The 18,393-nt window shown below is 48.2% G+C and overlaps 1 protein-coding gene across 1 annotated transcript in view; it reads right to left on the bottom strand.

Moving 5' to 3' along the window:
* GPAM (glycerol-3-phosphate acyltransferase, mitochondrial) overlaps positions 1-18,393 on the bottom strand; it is a 70,375-nt gene that overhangs the window by 43,404 nt on the left and 8,578 nt on the right. The window contains exons 5-13 of the mRNA XM_075258642.1: positions 18,154-18,267; positions 15,279-15,419; positions 12,694-12,793; positions 12,306-12,442; positions 11,928-12,027; positions 10,751-10,963; positions 10,548-10,661; positions 10,222-10,307; positions 9,780-9,889 (exon numbers count right to left, since the gene is read on the bottom strand). Coding sequence (XP_075114743.1) covers positions 9,780-9,889; positions 10,222-10,307; positions 10,548-10,661; positions 10,751-10,963; positions 11,928-12,027; positions 12,306-12,442; positions 12,694-12,793; positions 15,279-15,419; positions 18,154-18,267 — 1,115 coding nt within the window. The remainder of the gene's footprint in view (positions 1-9,779; positions 9,890-10,221; positions 10,308-10,547; positions 10,662-10,750; positions 10,964-11,927; positions 12,028-12,305; positions 12,443-12,693; positions 12,794-15,278; positions 15,420-18,153; positions 18,268-18,393) is intronic.

The following is an 18,393-nucleotide window of genomic DNA, read 5'->3' as shown; positions in this document are numbered from 1 at the left end:
CAGTCGGCCTCTCCCCTCCTGACATGGCTGATAACAGATAGTAATATATTGTATTCTCCTGTCCTACAGTCGGCCTCTCCTGACATGGCTGATAACAGATAGTAATATATTGTATTCTCCTGTCCTACAGTCGGCCTCTCCTGACATGGCTGATAACAGATAGTAATAGATTGTATTCCCCTGTCCTACAGTCGGCCTCTCCTCTCCTGACATGGCTGATAACAGATAGTAATAGATTGTATTCTCCTGTCCTACAGTCAGCCTCTCCTCTCCTGACATGGCTGATAACAGATAGTAATAGATTGTATTCCCCTGTCCTACAGTCGGCCTCTCCTCTCCTGACATGGCTGATAACAGATAGTAATAGATTGTATTCCCCTGTCCTACAGTCGGCCTCTCCTCTCCTGACATGGCTGATAACAGATAGTAATAGATTGTATTCCCCTGTCCTACAGTCGGTCTCTCCTCTCCTGACATGGCTGATAACAGATAGTAATAGATTGTATTCCCCTGTCCTACAGTCGGTCTCTCCTCTCCTGACATGGCTGATAACAGATAGTAATAGATTGTATTCCCCTGTCCTACAGTCGGCCTCTCCTCTCCTGACATGGCTGATAACAGATAGTAATAGATTGTATTCTCCTGTCCTACAGTCGGCCTCTCCTCTCCTGACATGGCTGATAACAGATAGTAATAGATTGTATTCTCCTGTCCTACAGTCAGCCTCTCCTCTCCTGACATGGCTGATAACAGATAGTAATAGATTGTATTCCCCTGTCCTACAGTCGGCCTCTCCTCTCCTGACATGGCTGATAACAGATAGTAATAGATTGTATTCCCCTGTCCTACAGTCGGCCTCTCCTCTCCTGACATGGCTGATAACAGATAGTAATAGATTGTATTCTCCTGTCCTACAGTCAGCCTCTCCTCTCCTGACATGGCTGATAACAGATAGTAATAGATTGTATTCCCCTGTCCTACAGTCGGCCTCTCCTCTCCTGACATGGCTGATAACAGATAGTAATAGATTGTATTCGCCTGTCCTACAGTCGGCCTCTCCTCTCCTGACATGGCTGATAACAGATAGTAATAGATTGTATTCCCCTGTCCTACAGTCGGCCTCTCCTCTCCTGACATGGCTGATAACAGATAGTAATAGATTGTATTCCCCTGTCCTACAGTCGGCCTCTCCTCTCCTGACATGGCTGATAACAGATAGTAATAGATTGTATTCTCCTGTCCTACAGTCGGCCTCTCCTTTCCTGAAATGACTGATAACAGATAGTAATAGATTGTATTCCCCTGTCCTACAGTCGGCCTCTCCTCTCCTGACATGGCTGATAACAGATAGTAATAGATTGTATTCCCCTGTCCTACAGTCGGCCTCTCCTCTCCTGACATGGCTGATAACAGATAGTAATGGCTTGTATTCTCCTGTCCTACAGTCGGCCTCTCCTCTCCTGACATGGCTGATAACAGATAGTAATAGATTGTATTCTCCTGTCCTACAGTCGGCCTCTCTTCTCCTGACATGGCTGATAACAGATAGTAATAGATTGTATTCTCCTGTCCTACAGTCGGCCTCTCCTCTCCTGACATGGCTGATAACAGATAGTAATAGATTGTATTCTCCTGTCCTACAGTCGGCCTCTCCTCTCCTGACATGGCTGATAACAGATAGTAATAGATTGTATTCTCCTGTCCTACAGTCAGCCTCTCCTCTCCTGACATGGCTGATAACAGTAATAGATTGTATTCCCCTGTCCTACAGTCGGCCTCTCCTCTCCTGACATGGCTGATAACAGATAGTAATAGATTGTATTCCCCTGTCCTACAGTCGGCCTCTCCTCTCCTGACATGGCTGATAACAGTAATAGATTGTATTCCCCTGTCCTACAGTCGGCCTCTCCTCTCCTGACATGGCTGATAACAGATAGTAATAGATTGTATTCCCCTGTCCTACAGTCGGCCTCTCCTGATATGGCTGATAACAGATAGTAATAGATTGTATTCCCCTGTCCTACAGTCGGCCTCTCCTCTCCTGACATGGCTGGTAACAGATAGTAATAGATTGTATTCCCCTGTCCTACAGTCGGCCTCTCCTTTCCTGACATGGCTGATAACAGATAGTAATAGATTGTATTCTCCTGTCCTACAGTCGGCCTCTCCTGATATGGCTGATAACAGATAGTAATAGATTGTATTCCCCTGTCCTACAGTCGGCCTTACCTCTCCTGACATGGCTGATAACAGATAGTAATAGATTGTATTCTCCTGTCCTACAGTCGGCCTCTCCTCTCCTGACATGGCTGATAACAGATAGTAATAGCTTGTATTCTCCTGTCCTACAGTCGGCCTCTCCTCTCCTGACATGGCTGATAACAGATAGTAATAGATTGTATTCTCCTGTCCTACAGTCGGCCTCTCCTCTCCTGACATGGCTGATAACAGATAGTAATAGATTGTATTCCCCTGTCCTACAGTCGGCCTCTCCTTTCCTGACATGACTGATAACAGATAGTAATAGATTGTATTCCCCTGTCCTACTGTCGGCCCCTCCTGACATGGCTGATAACAGATAGTAATAGATTGTATTCCCCTGTCCTACAGTCGGCCTCTCCTTTCCTGACATGACTGATAACAGATAGTAATAGATTGTATTCCCCTGTCCTACAGTCGGCCTCCCCTGACATGGCTGATAACAGATAGTAATAGATTGTATTCCCCTGTCCTACAGTCGGCCTCTCCTCTCCTGACATGGCTGATAACAGATAGTAATAGATTGTATTCCCCTGTCCTACAGTCGGCCTCTCCTCTCCTGACATGGCTGATAACAGATAGTAATAGATTGTATTCCCCTCTCCTACAGTCGGCCTCTCCTCTCCTGACATGGCTGATAACAGATAGTAATAGATTGTATTCTCCTGTCCTACAGTCAGCCTCTCCTCTCCTGACATGGCTGATAACAGATAGTAATAGATTGTATTCCCCTGTCCTACAGTCGGCCTCTCCTCTCCTGACATGGCTGATAACAGTAATAGATTGTATTCCCCTGTCCTACAGTCGGCCTCTCCTCTCCTGACATGGCTGATAACAGATAGTAATAGATTGTATTCCCCTGTCCTACAGTCGGCCTCTCCTGATATGGCTGATAACAGATAGTAATAGATTGTATTCCCCTGTCCTACAGTCGGCCTCTCCTCTCCTGACATGGCTGATAACAGATAGTAATAGATTGTATTCCCCTGTCCTACAGTCGGCCTCTCCTCTCCTGACATGGCTGATAACAGATAGTAATAGATTGTATTCCCCTTTTCTACAGTCGGCCTCTCCTCTCCTGACATGGCTGATAACAGATAGTAATAGATTGTATTCCCCTGTCCTACAGTCGGCCTCTCCTTTCCTGACATGACTGATAACAGATAGTAATAGATTGTATTCCCCTGTCCTACAGTCGGCCTCTCCTCTCCTGACATGGCTGATAACAGATAGTAATAGATTGTATTCCCCTGTCCTACAGTCGGCCTCTCCTTTCCTGACATGACTGATAACAGATAGTAATAGATTGTATTCCCCTGTCCTACAGTCGGCCTCTCCTCTCCTGACATGGCTGATAACAGATAGTAATAGATTGTATTCCCCTGTCCTACAGTCGGCCTCTCCTTTCCTGACATGGCTGATAACAGATAGTAATAGATTGTATTCCCCTGTCCTACAGTCGGCCTCTCCTTTCCTGACATGACTGATAACAGATAGTAATAGATTGTATTCCCCTGTCCTACTGTCGGCCCCTCCTGACATGGCTGATAACAGATAGTAATAGATTGTATTCCCCTGTCCTACAGTCGGCCTCTCCTTTCCTGACATGACTGATAACAGATAGTAATAGATTGTATTCCCCTGTCCTACAGTCGGCCTCCCCTGACATGGCTGATAACAGATAGTAATAGATTGTATTCCCCTGTCCTACAGTCGGCCTCTCCTCTCCTGACATGGCTGATAACAGATAGTAATAGATTGTATTCCCCTGTCCTACAGTCGGCCTCTCCTCTCCTGACATGGCTGATAACAGATAGTAATAGATTGTATTCCCCTCTCCTACAGTCGGCCTCTCCTTTCCTGACATGGCTGATAACAGATAGTAATAGATTGTATTCCCCTGTCCTACAGTCGGCCTCTCCTTTCCTGACATGGCTGATAACAGATAGTAATAGATTGTATTCCCCTGTCCTACAGTCGGCCTCTCCTGACATGGCTGATAACAGATAGTAATAGATTGTATTCCCCTGTCCTACAGTCGGCCTCTCCTTTCCTGACATGACTGATAACAGATAGTAATAGATTGTATTCCCCTGTCCTACAGTCGGCCTCTCCTCTCCTGACATGGCTGATAACAGATAGTAATAGATTGTATTCCCCTGTCCTACAGTCGGCCTCTCCTCTCCTGACATGGCTGATAACAGATAGTAATGGCTTGTATTCTCCTGTCCTACAGTCGGCCTCTCCTCTCCTGACATGGCTGATAACAGATAGTAATAGATTGTATTCTCCTGTCCTACAGTCGGCCTCTCTTCTCCTGACATGGCTGATAACAGATAGTAATAGATTGTATTCTCCTGTCCTACAGTCGGCCTCTCCTCTCCTGACATGGCTGATAACAGATAGTAATAGATTGTATTCTCCTGTCCTACAGTCGGCCTCTCCTCTCCTGACATGGCTGATAACAGATAGTAATAGATTGTATTCTCCTGTCCTACAGTCAGCCTCTCCTCTCCTGACATGGCTGATAACAGATAGTAATAGATTGTATTCCCCTGTCCTACAGTCGGCCTCTCCTCTCCTGACATGGCTGATAACAGTAATAGATTGTATTCCCCTGTCCTACAGTCGGCCTCTCCTCTCCTGACATGGCTGATAACAGATAGTAATAGATTGTATTCCCCTGTCCTACAGTCGGCCTCTCCTGATATGGCTGATAACAGATAGTAATAGATTGTATTCCCCTGTCCTACAGTCGGCCTCTCCTCTCCTGACATGGCTGATAACAGATAGTAATAGATTGTATTCCCCTGTCCTACAGTCGGCCTCTCCTCTCCTGACATGGCTGATAACAGATAGTAATAGCTTGTATTCTCCTGTCCTACAGTCGGCCTCTCCTCTCCTGACATGGCTGATAACAGATAGTAATAGATTGTATTCTCCTGTCCTACAGTCGGCCTCTCCTCTCCTGACATGGCTGATAACAGATAGTAATAGATTGTATTCTCCTGTCCTACAGTCGGCCTCTCCTGACATGGCTGATAACAGATAGTAATAGATTGTATTCCCTGACCTACAGTCGGCCTCTCCTTTCCTGACATGACTGATAACAGATAGTAATAGATTGTATTCCCCTGTCCTACAGTCGGCCTCTCCTCTCCTGACATGACTGATAACAGATAGTAATAGATTGTATTCCCTGTCCTACAGTCGGCCTCTCCTTTCCTGACATGACTGATAACAGATAGTAATAGATTGTATTCCCCTGTCCTACAGTCGGCCTCTCCTTTCCTGACATGACTGATAACAGATAGTAATAGATTGTATTCCCCTGTCCTACAGTCGGCCTCTCCTGACATGGCTGATAACAGATAGTAATAGATTGTATTCCCCTGTCCTACAGTCGGCCTCTCCTTTCCTGACATGACTGATAACAGATAGTAATAGATTGTATTCCCTGTCCTACAGTCGGCCTCTCCTTTCCTGACATGACTGATAACAGATAGTAATAGATTGTATTCCCCTGTCCTACAGTCGGCCTCTCCTTTCCTGACATGACTGATAACAGATAGTAATAGATTGTATTCCCCTGTCCTACAGTCGGCCTCCCCTGACATGGCTGATAACAGATAGTAATAGATTGTATTCCCCTGTCCTACAGTCGGCCTCCCCTGACATGGCTGATAACAGATAGTAATAGATTGTATTCCCCTGTCCTACAGTCGGCCTCTCCTCTCCTGACATGGCTGATAACAGATAGTAATAGATTGTATTCTCCTGTCCTACAGTCGGCCTCTCCTCTCCTGACATGGCTGATAACAGATAGTAATAGATTGTATTCCCCTTTTCTACAGTCGGCCTCTCCTCTCCTGACATGGCTGATAACAGATAGTAATAGATTGTATTCCCCTGTCCTACAGTCGGCCTCTCCTTTCCTGACATGACTGATAACAGATAGTAATAGATTGTATTCCCCTGTCCTACAGTCGGCCTCTCCTCTCCTGACATGGCTGATAACAGATAGTAATAGATTGTATTCCCCTGTCCTACAGTCGGCCTCTCCTTTCCTGACATGACTGATAACAGATAGTAATAGATTGTATTCCCCTGTCCTACAGTCGGCCTCTCCTCTCCTGACATGGCTGATAACAGATAGTAATAGATTGTATTCCCCTGTCCTACAGTCGGCCTCTCCTTTCCTGACATGGCTGATAACAGATAGTAATAGATTGTATTCCCCTGTCCTACAGTCGGCCTCTCCTTTCCTGACATGACTGATAACAGATAGTAATAGATTGTATTCCCCTGTCCTACAGTCGGCCCCTCCTGACATGGCTGATAACAGATAGTAATAGATTGTATTCCCCTGTCCTACAGTCGGCCTCTCCTTTCCTGACATGACTGATAACAGATAGTAATAGATTGTATTCCCCTGTCCTACAGTCGGCCTCCCCTGACATGGCTGATAACAGATAGTAATAGATTGTATTCCCCTGTCCTACAGTCGGCCTCTCCTCTCCTGACATGGCTGATAACAGATAGTAATAGATTGTATTCCCCTGTCCTACAGTCGGCCTCTCCTCTCCTGACATGGCTGATAACAGATAGTAATAGATTGTATTCCCCTCTCCTACAGTCGGCCTCTCCTTTCCTGACATGGCTGATAACAGATAGTAATAGATTGTATTCCCCTGTCCTACAGTCGGCCTCTCCTTTCCTGACATGGCTGATAACAGATAGTAATAGATTGTATTCCCCTGTCCTACAGTCGGCCTCTCCTGACATGGCTGATAACAGATAGTAATAGATTGTATTCCCCTGTCCTACAGTCGGCCTCTCCTTTCCTGACATGACTGATAACAGATAGTAATAGATTGTATTCCCCTGTCCTACAGTCGGCCTCTCCTGACATGGCTGATAACAGATAGTAATAGATTGTATTCCCCTGTCCTACAGTCGGCCTCTCCTTTCCTGACATGACTGATAACAGATAGTAATAGATTGTATTCCCCTGTCCTACAGTCGGCCTCTCCTCTCCTGACATGGCTGATAACAGATAGTAATAGATTGTATTCCCCTGTCCTACAGTCGGCCTCTCCTCTCCTGACATGGCTGATAACAGATAGTAATAGATTGTATTCCCCTGTCCTACAGTCGGCCTCTCCTTTCCTGACATGACTGATAACAGATAGTAATAGATTGTATTCCCCTGTCCTACAGTCGGCCTCTCCTGACATGGCTGATAACAGTTAGTAATAGATTGTATTCCCCTGTCCTACAGTCGGCCTCTCCCCTCCTGACATGGCTGATAACAGATAGTAATAGATTGTATTCTCCTGTCCTACAGTCGGCCTCTCCTCTCCTAACATGGCTGATAACAGATAGTAATAGATTGTATTCTCCTGTCCTACAGTCGGCCTCTCCTCTCCTGACATGGCTGATAACAGATAGTAATAGATTGTATTCTCCTGTCCTACAGTCGGCCTCTCCTCTCCTGACATGGCTGATAACAGATAGTAATAGATTGTATTCTCCTGTCCTACAGTCGGCCTTTCCTCTCCTGACATGGCTGATAACAGATAGTAATAGATTGTATTCCTCTGTCCTACAGTCGGCCTCTCCTCTCCTGACATGGCTGATAACAGATAGTAATAGATTGTATTCTCCTGTCCTACAGTCGGCCTCTCCTCTCCTGACATGGCTGATAACAGATAGTAATAGATTGTATTCTCCTGTACTACAGTCGGCCTCTCCTCTCCTGACATGGCTGATAACAGATAGTAATAGATTGTATTCCCCTGTTCTACAGTCGGCCTCTCCTCTCCTGACATGGCTGATAACAGATAGTAATAGATTGTATTCTCCTGTCCTACAGTCGGCCTCTCCTGACATGGCTGATAACAGATAGTAATAGATTGTATTCCCCTGTCCTACAGTCGGCCTCTCCCCTCCTGACATGGCTGATAACAGATAGTAATAGATTGTATTCTCCTGTCCTACAGTCGGCCTCTCCTCTCCTAACATGGCTGATAACAGATAGTAATAGATTGTATTCTCCTGTCCTACAGTCGGCCTCTCCTCTCCTGACATGGCTGATAACAGATAGTAATAGATTGTATTCTCCTGTCCTACAGTCGGCCTCTCCTCTCCTGACATGGCTGATAACAGATAGTAATAGATTGTATTCCCCTGTCCTATAGTCGGCCTCTCCCCTCCTGACATGGCTGATAACAGATAGTAATAGATTGTATTCTCCTGTCCTACAGTCGGCCTCTCCTCTCCTGACATGGCTGATAACAGATAGTAATAGATTGTATTCTCCTTTCCTACAGTCGGCCTTTCCTCTCCTGACATGGCTGATAACAGATAGTAATAGATTGTATTCCTCTGTCCTACAGTCGGCCTCTCCTCTCCTGACATGGCTGATAACAGATAGTAATAGATTGTATTCTCCTGTCCTACAGTCGGCCTCTCCTCTCCTGACATGGCTGATAACAGATAGTAATAGATTGTATTCTCCTGTCCTACAGTCGGCCTCTCCTGACATGGCTGATAACAGATAGTAATAGATTGTATTCCCCTGTCCTACAGTCGGCCTCTCCTCTCCTGACATGGCTGATAACAGATAGTAATAGATTGTATTCTCCTGTCCTACAGTCGGCCTCTCCTGACATGGCTGATAACAGATAGTAATAGATTGTATTCCCCTGTCCTACAGTCGGCCTCTCCTCTCCTGCCATGGCTGATAACAGATAGTAATAGATTGTATTCCCCTGTCCTACAGTCGGCCTCTCCTCTCCTGACATGGCTGATAACAGATAGTAATAGATTGTATTCCCCTGTCCTACAGTCGGCCTCTCCTCTCCTGACATGACTGATAACAGATAGTAATAGATTGTATTCCCCTGTCCTACAGTCGGCCTCCCCTGACATGGCTGATAACAGATAGTAATAGATTGTATTCTCCTGTCCTACAGTCGGCCTCTCCTGACATGGCTGATAACAGATAGTAATAGATTGTATTCCCCTGTCCTACAGTCGGCCTCTCCTCTCCTGACATGGCTGATAACAGATAGTAATAGATTGTATTCCCCTGTCCTACAGTCGGCCTCTCCTCTCCTGACATGGCTGATAACAGATAGTAATAGATTGTATTCCCCTGTCCTACAGTCGGCCTCTCCTGACATGGCTGATAACAGATAGTAATAGATTGTATTCCCCTGTCCTACAGTCGGCCTCTCCTCTCCTGACATGGCTGATAACAGATAGTAATAGATTGTATTCTCCTGTCCTACAGTCGGCCTCTCCTGACATGGCTGATAACAGATAGTAATAGATTGTATTCCCCTGTCCTACAGTTGGCCTCTCCCCTCCTGACATGGCTGATAACAGATAGTAATAGATTGTATTCCTCTGTCCTACAGTTGGCCTCTCCTCTCCTGACATGGCTGATAACAGAGAGCAGTAGACTGTACAGTTCTGCCCCCTCCTGGATACATGTAATATTACTCGCCACTTACTGAACAGGACGTGATTGGCCAGGTTGGTGATGATTTGCCTCCTGACGGGCCCGTCCACTCTCAGGTCGGGGGTGGCGCTGACCACGCTCTCGGTCACAGCATCAGTCGGTCTAGAAGTGAATATAAAGTAAGTCACACTATAAGGAATCTCTTGCTCCGCTGCCATCCAGTCTTTAGAAGATAAAGTCTCTCTCCAGCCCTCGTTACAATGTGTCAGTCGGAGTTCATACCATTCACAGGATTGTCTAGACTGGATACAAGTGTACCGAACCCTCAGCTGTGACCCTGCACTCCGTCCTCCGTACTCTCTGCTCTGATACAATGTTACAATGTTTCAGCGCAGATAAAATGTATCAATCTGTAGTCGGAGCTGTTCAGACAGGATACAATAGTAACAACCCCTCAGCTGTGTGACAGACTATGGAGGTTACATGGGGCTCACCTGGAGGAGAGGATGGCCGGCAGCAGCGCTTGCTCCAGGCACACGGGGGCCGGGCTCGGCTTCTGTCGCTGACTCTCCAGATATTCCTGTAAAGACATTGCCACAGATTGGGAAGAACTAATAGTATCAGCAATATTAGGAAAGCAAAGTGACAGCCAAGATGGCGGCCAGAATTGCGTTCACGGAGTCGTCACCCAGCTTTCCCAGACTCTCTAGCCCTGAGAAAGCTGTGTGGGGAGGTCATAGCAGTTATGCTGATTGTCACCCAGCTTTCCCAGAATCAGACACGAGAAGGTCTGACATCTTCACAATGAGGGTTCACTTACTTTAAGAGAGAAGGGCTGTGCGAAGTCCATGCGGACGCAGCCGTAGTTCTTCCTCAGCATCCTGAAGACGCCCCTGGCGATGCCCCACAGGCTCTCGTCCTTCTTGGGCTTCCCCTAGGACATGAGGAGAGGTTGTGGTCAGTGACTGGACCCCGAGCGGCCATGTCTGACCCCGGACCACACGCCACCGCCGCGCCACTCACCAGCTGCTCACTGTTATAATGTCCTTCTATGATGCGATCGTACGAGATTCCCACCGGAATAATGAGGACGTCGGGGACGGAACTGCAGCACAGCGTGTCCACAACCACCGAGAGCAGCCCCGCCCGGCCGCAAGACGTCTTCCCGCTGCGAGAGCGCGTCCCCTCCAGGAAGATCTCCAGGAACTGATGGCGGCAGAGGAGCTGCTCAATGTACTGGAGGACACAGACAATGAAGGGTTAACTGGTGGATCCGGCGCAACCGCAGGGGTAAGTAAGGAAGTACAATAGGAAGTCACCACCAGGGGGCGCCGCAACATCACTGAGGAATGGAGACGTGGAAAAGAACTCTGCGGCCATTGTGTGTGATACTGACTGCTCAACTGATGTATCTAAGCCTATCATGTGATACTGACGCTCAACCGATGTATCTAAGCCTATCCTGTGTGATACTGACTGCTGAGCTGTGTATCTAAACCTATCATGTGTGATACTGACTGCTGAGCTGTGTATCTAAGCCTATCCTGTGTGATACTGACTGCTCAACCGACGTATCTAAGCCTAACATGTGTGATACTGACTGCTCAACCGATGTATCTAAGCCTATCCTGTGTGATACTGACTGCTGAGCTGTGTATCTAAACCTATCATGTGTAATGGTGACTGCTGAGCTGTGTATCTAAGCCTATCATGTGTGATACTGACTGCTGAGCTGTGTATCTAAGCCTATCCTGTGTGATACTGACTGCTCAACCGACGTATCTAAGCCTAACGTGTGATACTGACTGCTCAACCGATGTATCTAAGCCTATCCTGTGTGATACTGACTGCTCAACCGATGTATCTAAGCCTATCCTGTGTGATACTGACTGCTCAACCGATGTATCTAAGCCTATCCTGTGTGATACTGACTGCTGAGCTGTGTATATAAGCCTATCCTGTGTGATACTGACTGCTGAGCTGTGTATATAAGCCTATCCTGTGTGATACTGACTGCTCAACCGATGTATCTAATCCTATCCTGTGTGATATTGACTGCTGAGCTGTGTATCTAAGCCTACCATGTGTGGTGCCTCACAGGCGTATCTAAGCCCATGCAGTCTGGTTATTTTAGTAGCTGCTGTGTAATCAGACTATTAATATCTCGTTGCGTAATAAAGGTCACATGACCCGGCCGTACCCCGTGCAGCAGGGATCGGTACAGAACGTCCTTCTTTCCATCCGGGGTCTCGTCCAATCTCCGCCGGATGAAGAATCCGCCCAGCAAGTGGATCAATGTGCTGTGGAGTAAGAAGCAGAATGGTCAGGGGGAGAGGGTCTGCTGGGGGTTGTAGTACCCGGGGAACGGCCAAATGAGGGAGGTCACTTTATATTTTTAGACAAGGACATTGACCTCCGTTCTAAGCATCCTGACTCCACCACAAGTCCCAGCACTGCAGCACCCCTCTATGGGGGAAGAGACTACAGCCAAGTTATGAATAGAATGACAGAACAGTAAAGACTGACACACAGCACAGATACAATAGAGCGCTGTTCATACAGCGACTCCTGTACTAACCTGAAGATTGGGATGTTGAGGTTGTTCCCAGCCGCGATGTGCGGGGCCTTAATGTTATGGCAGAACAAGACGAAGGTGAGCAGCAGGTAATCGATGTGAGACTTGTGAACGGGGAGGAAGATGAGAGGAGCCTTCATCTGCAGGGAGAGAAGAGCAGAGGATTCTGGGTCAGTCACATGACTGGGGCGGACATGTGGGGTCAAACAAGACACATCGGGGTCACTGGAGCGACCTCTGCCTCTGTTCAGACAGGTGGAGCGAGAACGGTCAGTGGACACATCGATGGCGCCGGAGTAACTGCTGCACCAAAAACTGCCCAATGTGCACAGTGCAGAAACCGTCACCACATCATGATCCACAGGACAGGGGTGACTACAACTACACAAACCTCACTGGCCGCTTTCTTCACCATCTCCATCTGACCCTTGTGGATCTGAATGTTCCAGAAGAATCCATTGAAGAGTTTCAGGAGAACCCAACCCGTCAGTCTGCAGAGAAGAGGAAGAACATATAAGATGTGCAACGGGCTGGAGTTCCCCGATGTACGAGGAGAGGAAGAGAGAAGAGAAGAATATATAAGATGTGCAACGGGCTGGAAGTCACCGATGTACGAGGAGAGGAGGAAAGGAATAGAGGAGAGAAGAAGAACATATAAGATGTGCAATGGGCTGGAGGTCCCTGATGTACGAGGAGAGGAAAGGAGAGGAAGAGGAGAGAGAAGAATATATAAGATGTGCAACGGGCTGGAGGTCCCCGATGTACGAGGAGAGGAGGAAAGGAATAGAGGAGAGAGAAGAATATACAAGATGTGCAACGGGCTGGAGGTCCCCGATGTACGAGGAGAGGAGGAAAGGAATAGAGGAGAGAAGAAGAACATATAAGATGTGCAATGGGCTGGAGGTCCCCGATGTACGAGGAGAGGAAAGGAGAGGAAGAGGAGAGAGAAGAATATATAAGATGTGCAACGGGCTGGAGGTCCCCAATGTACGAGGAGAGGAGAGGAAGAAAGGAAGAGAGGAGAGAAGAGGAGAGGGAGAGGAGAGAGAAGAATATATAAGATGTGCAACGGGCTGGAGGTCAAAGATGTACGAGGAGAGGAGAGGAGAGGAGAGGAGAGGAGAGGAGGAAGGGAAGAGAGGAGAGAAGAGGAGAAGGAGAGGAGAGAGAAGAATATATAAGATGTGCAACGGGCTGGAAGTCACCGATGTATGAGGAGAGGAGGAAGGGAAGAGAGGAGAGAAGAGGAGAGGAAGAGGAGGAAAGAAATGAGGAGAGGAGAAGGGGAAAGATGGAAGGATACTATATAAAGATGTGCGACATATTGAAGGTCACAAAAATACAGGAAGGAGGAGAAGGGGAGAGGAGGAAGGAAAGAAGTGGGAAAGGTGGGAGAGGAGGGGGAGGAAGCTGCAGATTAAATTTTACAGTGAAACAGAATAAGGTGGAGGAGAGAAATCTGATGTCTAAGGCGAGATCTGGGGATGGTGATGACGACTCTCAGATGGGGCCTCAATCTGCAGATCAGGGAAGTTTGTGAACACGGCCAAACATGTCAGAGAGAAGGCGAGGACTGCGGCCGTCTGGTGAAGGATCACAATACACACACTATATACTAAACACCCTATACACTATATACAATACACACACTATACATTATACACTATATACAATACACACTGACATCTTTCAGGGAGCCTTCACACGGAGTAAATGCACGTGTATTTTTGCAAAATACGCGTGTTAAAATACGCCTGTAAAATGTCATTGAAGTCAATGGGAGTCTTATTTTTACACGCGCATTTACTCCGTGTGAAGGCTCCCTCGGTATTTTCCTTCCAGAAACATTTCATAAATAACCTCCTTTCCAGAAGATTTGCTTTGGCCCATTTTCATCAATAAAAGCAACAGAACCAACCAGAGAAAACCAAGAACCCGCAGATCTGCTCAGATGGGACAGGACAAATCTCCCAACAGTCCAGGGTTTTGTTTTGTTTTTCCATTCCTTACTATGCTACATTTCCCCTGATGGAATCCATTACAAATACTGCAGAGCGAGAACACGGCCCTATAAATCCAGAGCGAGAACACGGCCCTATAAATCCAGAGCGAGAACACGGCCCTATAAATCCAGAGCGAGAACACGGCCCTATAAATCCAGAGCGAGAACACGGCCCTATAAATCCAGAGCGAGAACACGGCCCTATAAATCCAGAGCGAGAACACGGCCCTATAAATCCAGAGCGAGAACACGGCCCTATAAATCCAGAGCGAGAACACGGCCCTATAAATCCAGAGCGAGAACACGGCCCTATAAATCCAGAGCGAGAACACGGCCCTATAAATCCAGAGCGAGAACACGGCCCTATAAATCCAGAGCGAGAACACGGCCCTACAAATCCAGACTGAGAACACGGCCTTATAAATCCAGAGCGAGAACACGGCCCTATAAATCCAGAGCGAGAACACGGCCCTATAAATCCAGAGCGAGAACACGGCCCTACAAATCCAGACTGAGAACACGGCCTTATAAATCCAGAGCGAGAACACGGCCCTATAAATCCAGAGCGAGAACACGGCCCTATAAATCCAGAGCGAGAACACGGCCTTATAAATCCAGAGCGAGAACACGGCCTTATAAATCCAGAGCGAGAACACGGCCCTATAAATCCAGAGCGAGAACACGGCCCTATAAATCCAGAGCGAGAACACGGCCCTATAAATCCAGAGCGAGAACACGGCCCTACAAATCCAGACTGAGAACACGGCCCTATAAATCCAGAGCGAGAACATGGCCTTATAAATCCAGAGCGAGAACACGGCCCTATAAATCCAGATAGATACCAGATAAGCTGCAGTGCAGGGTCAGAGATGTAGGACTTACTACTACGTTATACTGGAGTCTACCAGCCAATAGTTACAGCAGCAGCTTTGGATGTGACTGGAGTATAACACATCACAGGACTCCGGCCCTACCTGATCATCGCTGGTGATATACTGGCCACCATTTCCTGCAGGATCTTCTTGGCTTTTCTCTTCACTTTGCCGGTAGTCTTGGCGTCCGCGGTTCCGGTCGGATTATTCTCAGCGGCAACTTCTTCAATGGCTTTTAATACCCTGAAAAATCACAAGAACTAAAAGTGAGGAGGAGATAAAGGATGTAATGGCGTCCAATGGACACGACACAGAGGGGGGCGCAAGAGTAACAAGACTGCACCCAAGAAGTGTTCATAGCTGAGCCCAGGACTAGGGGGCAGCACTAGACAAAACACCCGGGACTAGGGGGCAGCACTAGATACAACACCCGGGACTAGGGGGCAGCACTAAACAAAACACCCTGGACTAGGAGGCAGCACTGGATACAACACCCGGGACTAGGGGGAAGCACTGGATACAACACCCGGGACTAGGGGGCAGCACTGGATACAATACCCAGGACTAGGAGGCAGCACTGGATACAACACACGGGACTAGGGGGCAGCACTGGATACAACACCCGGGACTAGGGGGAAGCACTGGATACAACACCCGGGACTAGGGGGCAGCACTGGATACAATACCCAGGACTAGGAGGCAGCACTGGATACAACACACGGGACTAGGGGGCAGCACTGGATACAACACACGGGACTAGGGGACAGCACTAGATACAACAACCGGGACTAGGGGGCAGCACTAGATACAACACCCAGGACTAGGCGACAGCACTAGATACAACACCCAGGACTAGGCGGCAGCACTGGATACAACACCCGGGACTAGGGGGCAGCACTGGATACAATACCCAGGACTAGGAGGCAGCACTGGATACAACACACGGGACTAGGGGACAGCACTAGACAACACACGGGACTAGGGGGCAGCACTAGATACAACAACCGGGACTAGGGGGCAGCACTAGATACAACACCCAGGACTAGGTGACAGCACTGGATACAACACCCAGGACTAGGAGGCAGCACTAGATACAACACCCAGGACTAGGAGGCAGCACTAGATACAACACCCAGGACTAGGGGGCAGCACTAGATACAACACCCAGGACTAGGAGGCAGCACTAGATACAATACCCGGGACTAGGAGGAAGCACTAGATACAACACCCAGGACTAGGGGGCAGCACTAGATACAACACGCGGGACTAGGAGGAAGCACTAGATACAACACCCGGGACTAGGAGGAAGCACTAGATACAACACCCGGGACTAGGAGGAAGCACTAGATACAACACCCAGGACTAGGGGGCAGCACTAGATACAACACCCAGGACTAGGAGGCAGCACTAGATACAATACCCGGGACTAGGAGGAAGCACTAGATACAACACCCAGGACTAGGGGACAGCACTAGATACAACACCCAGGACTAGGAGGCAGCACTAGATACAATACCCAGGACTAGGAGGCAGCACTAGATACAACACCCAGGACTAGGAGGCAGCACTAGATACAACACCCAGGACTAGGAGGCAGCACTAGATACAATACCCGGGACTAGGAGGAAGCACTAGATACAACACCCAGGACTAGGGGACAGCACTAGATACAACACGCGGGACTAGGAGGAAGCACTAGATACAACACCCAGGACTAGGGGGCAGCACTAGATACAACACGCGGGACTAGGAGGAAGCACTAGATACAACACCCGGGACTAGGAGGAAGCACTAGATACAACACCCGGGACTAGGAGGAAGCACTAGATACAATACCCAGGACTAGGGGGCAGCACTAGATACAACACCCAGGACTAGGAGGCAGCACTAGATACAATACCCAGGACTAGGAGGCAGCACTAGATACAACACCCAGGACTAGGAGGCAGCACTAGATACAATACCCAGGACTAGGAGGCAGCACTAGATACAACACCCAAGACTAGGAGGCAGCACTAGATACAATACCCGGGACTAGGAGGAAGCACTAGATACAACACCCAGGACTAGGGGACAGCACTAGATACAGCACCCAGGACTAGGAGGCAGCACTAGATACAACACCCAGGACTAGGGGGCAGCACTAGATACAACACCCAGGACTAGGAGGCAGCACTAGATACAATACCCAGGACTAGGAGGCAGCACTAGATACAACACCCAGGACTAGGAGGCAGCACTAGATACAACACCCAGGACTAGGAGGCAGCACTAGATACAATTCCCAGGACTAGGAGGCAGCACTAGATACAACACCCAGGACTAGGGGACAGCACTAGATACAACACCCAGGACTAGGGGACAGCACTAGATACAACACCCAGGACTAGGGGACAGCACTAGATACAACACCCGGGACTAGGAGGCAGCACTAGATACAATACCCAGGACTAGGAGGCAGCACTGGATACAACACCCAGGACTAGGAGGCAGCACTAGATACAATACCCAGGACTAGGAGGCAGCACTAGATACAATTCCCAGGACTAGGAGGCAGCACTAGATACAACACCCAGGACTAGGAGGCAGCACTAGATACAACACCCAGGACTAGGAGGCAGCACTGGATACAACACCCAGGACGACTTTCAACACATCACTACATTGTACAGGGACATCCCTGCAGAGATACGCAGCCGCTGATCAGATGTCTATATACAATGCACAGTCAAGAAGAGGCTAAGAATGTTCCAGACATTGACACATTTTGTTGCAATAATCTGCAGATCTGCAGAAGGTGTGATGTAGTCCCTGCACGTGTCTGGAGACCTGGATGATACAGGTCCTGGAGTCCGGACCACAGGAGGAGAATCTTCATCGATTGCACCATCTGGACACATTGTATTTCTAACCACTCTGCAAACATGGGGTCACCTCACCCTGGTTACCCATTAACCCATCGCCCCCCTGTCCTCACCTGCTCTGGTTCAGCACCGTCTCTGCCATGTTGCTGCAGAACATGCTCTTGTTGACATCGCGCTCCTGGACAAACAGGACATAACAGAGGCGACGAGCCAGCCAGCCGCGGTGCCTGCGGAAGAAAACAGGGCGACACGTGAGGTCAGAGCCAGGATCAAAACACAGAACGCCCCCCGGACCGCGCGCACCGACTGGACGGCCCAGAGAGGCGCACAACGAAAACAATTGTATGATGAAA

The sequence above is a fragment of the Leptodactylus fuscus genome, chromosome 10 (assembly GCF_031893055.1).
Source record: "Leptodactylus fuscus isolate aLepFus1 chromosome 10, aLepFus1.hap2, whole genome shotgun sequence".
Classification (NCBI taxonomy): domain Eukaryota; kingdom Metazoa; phylum Chordata; class Amphibia; order Anura; family Leptodactylidae; genus Leptodactylus; species Leptodactylus fuscus.
This window is presented reverse-complemented; position numbering and strand designations above follow the sequence as displayed.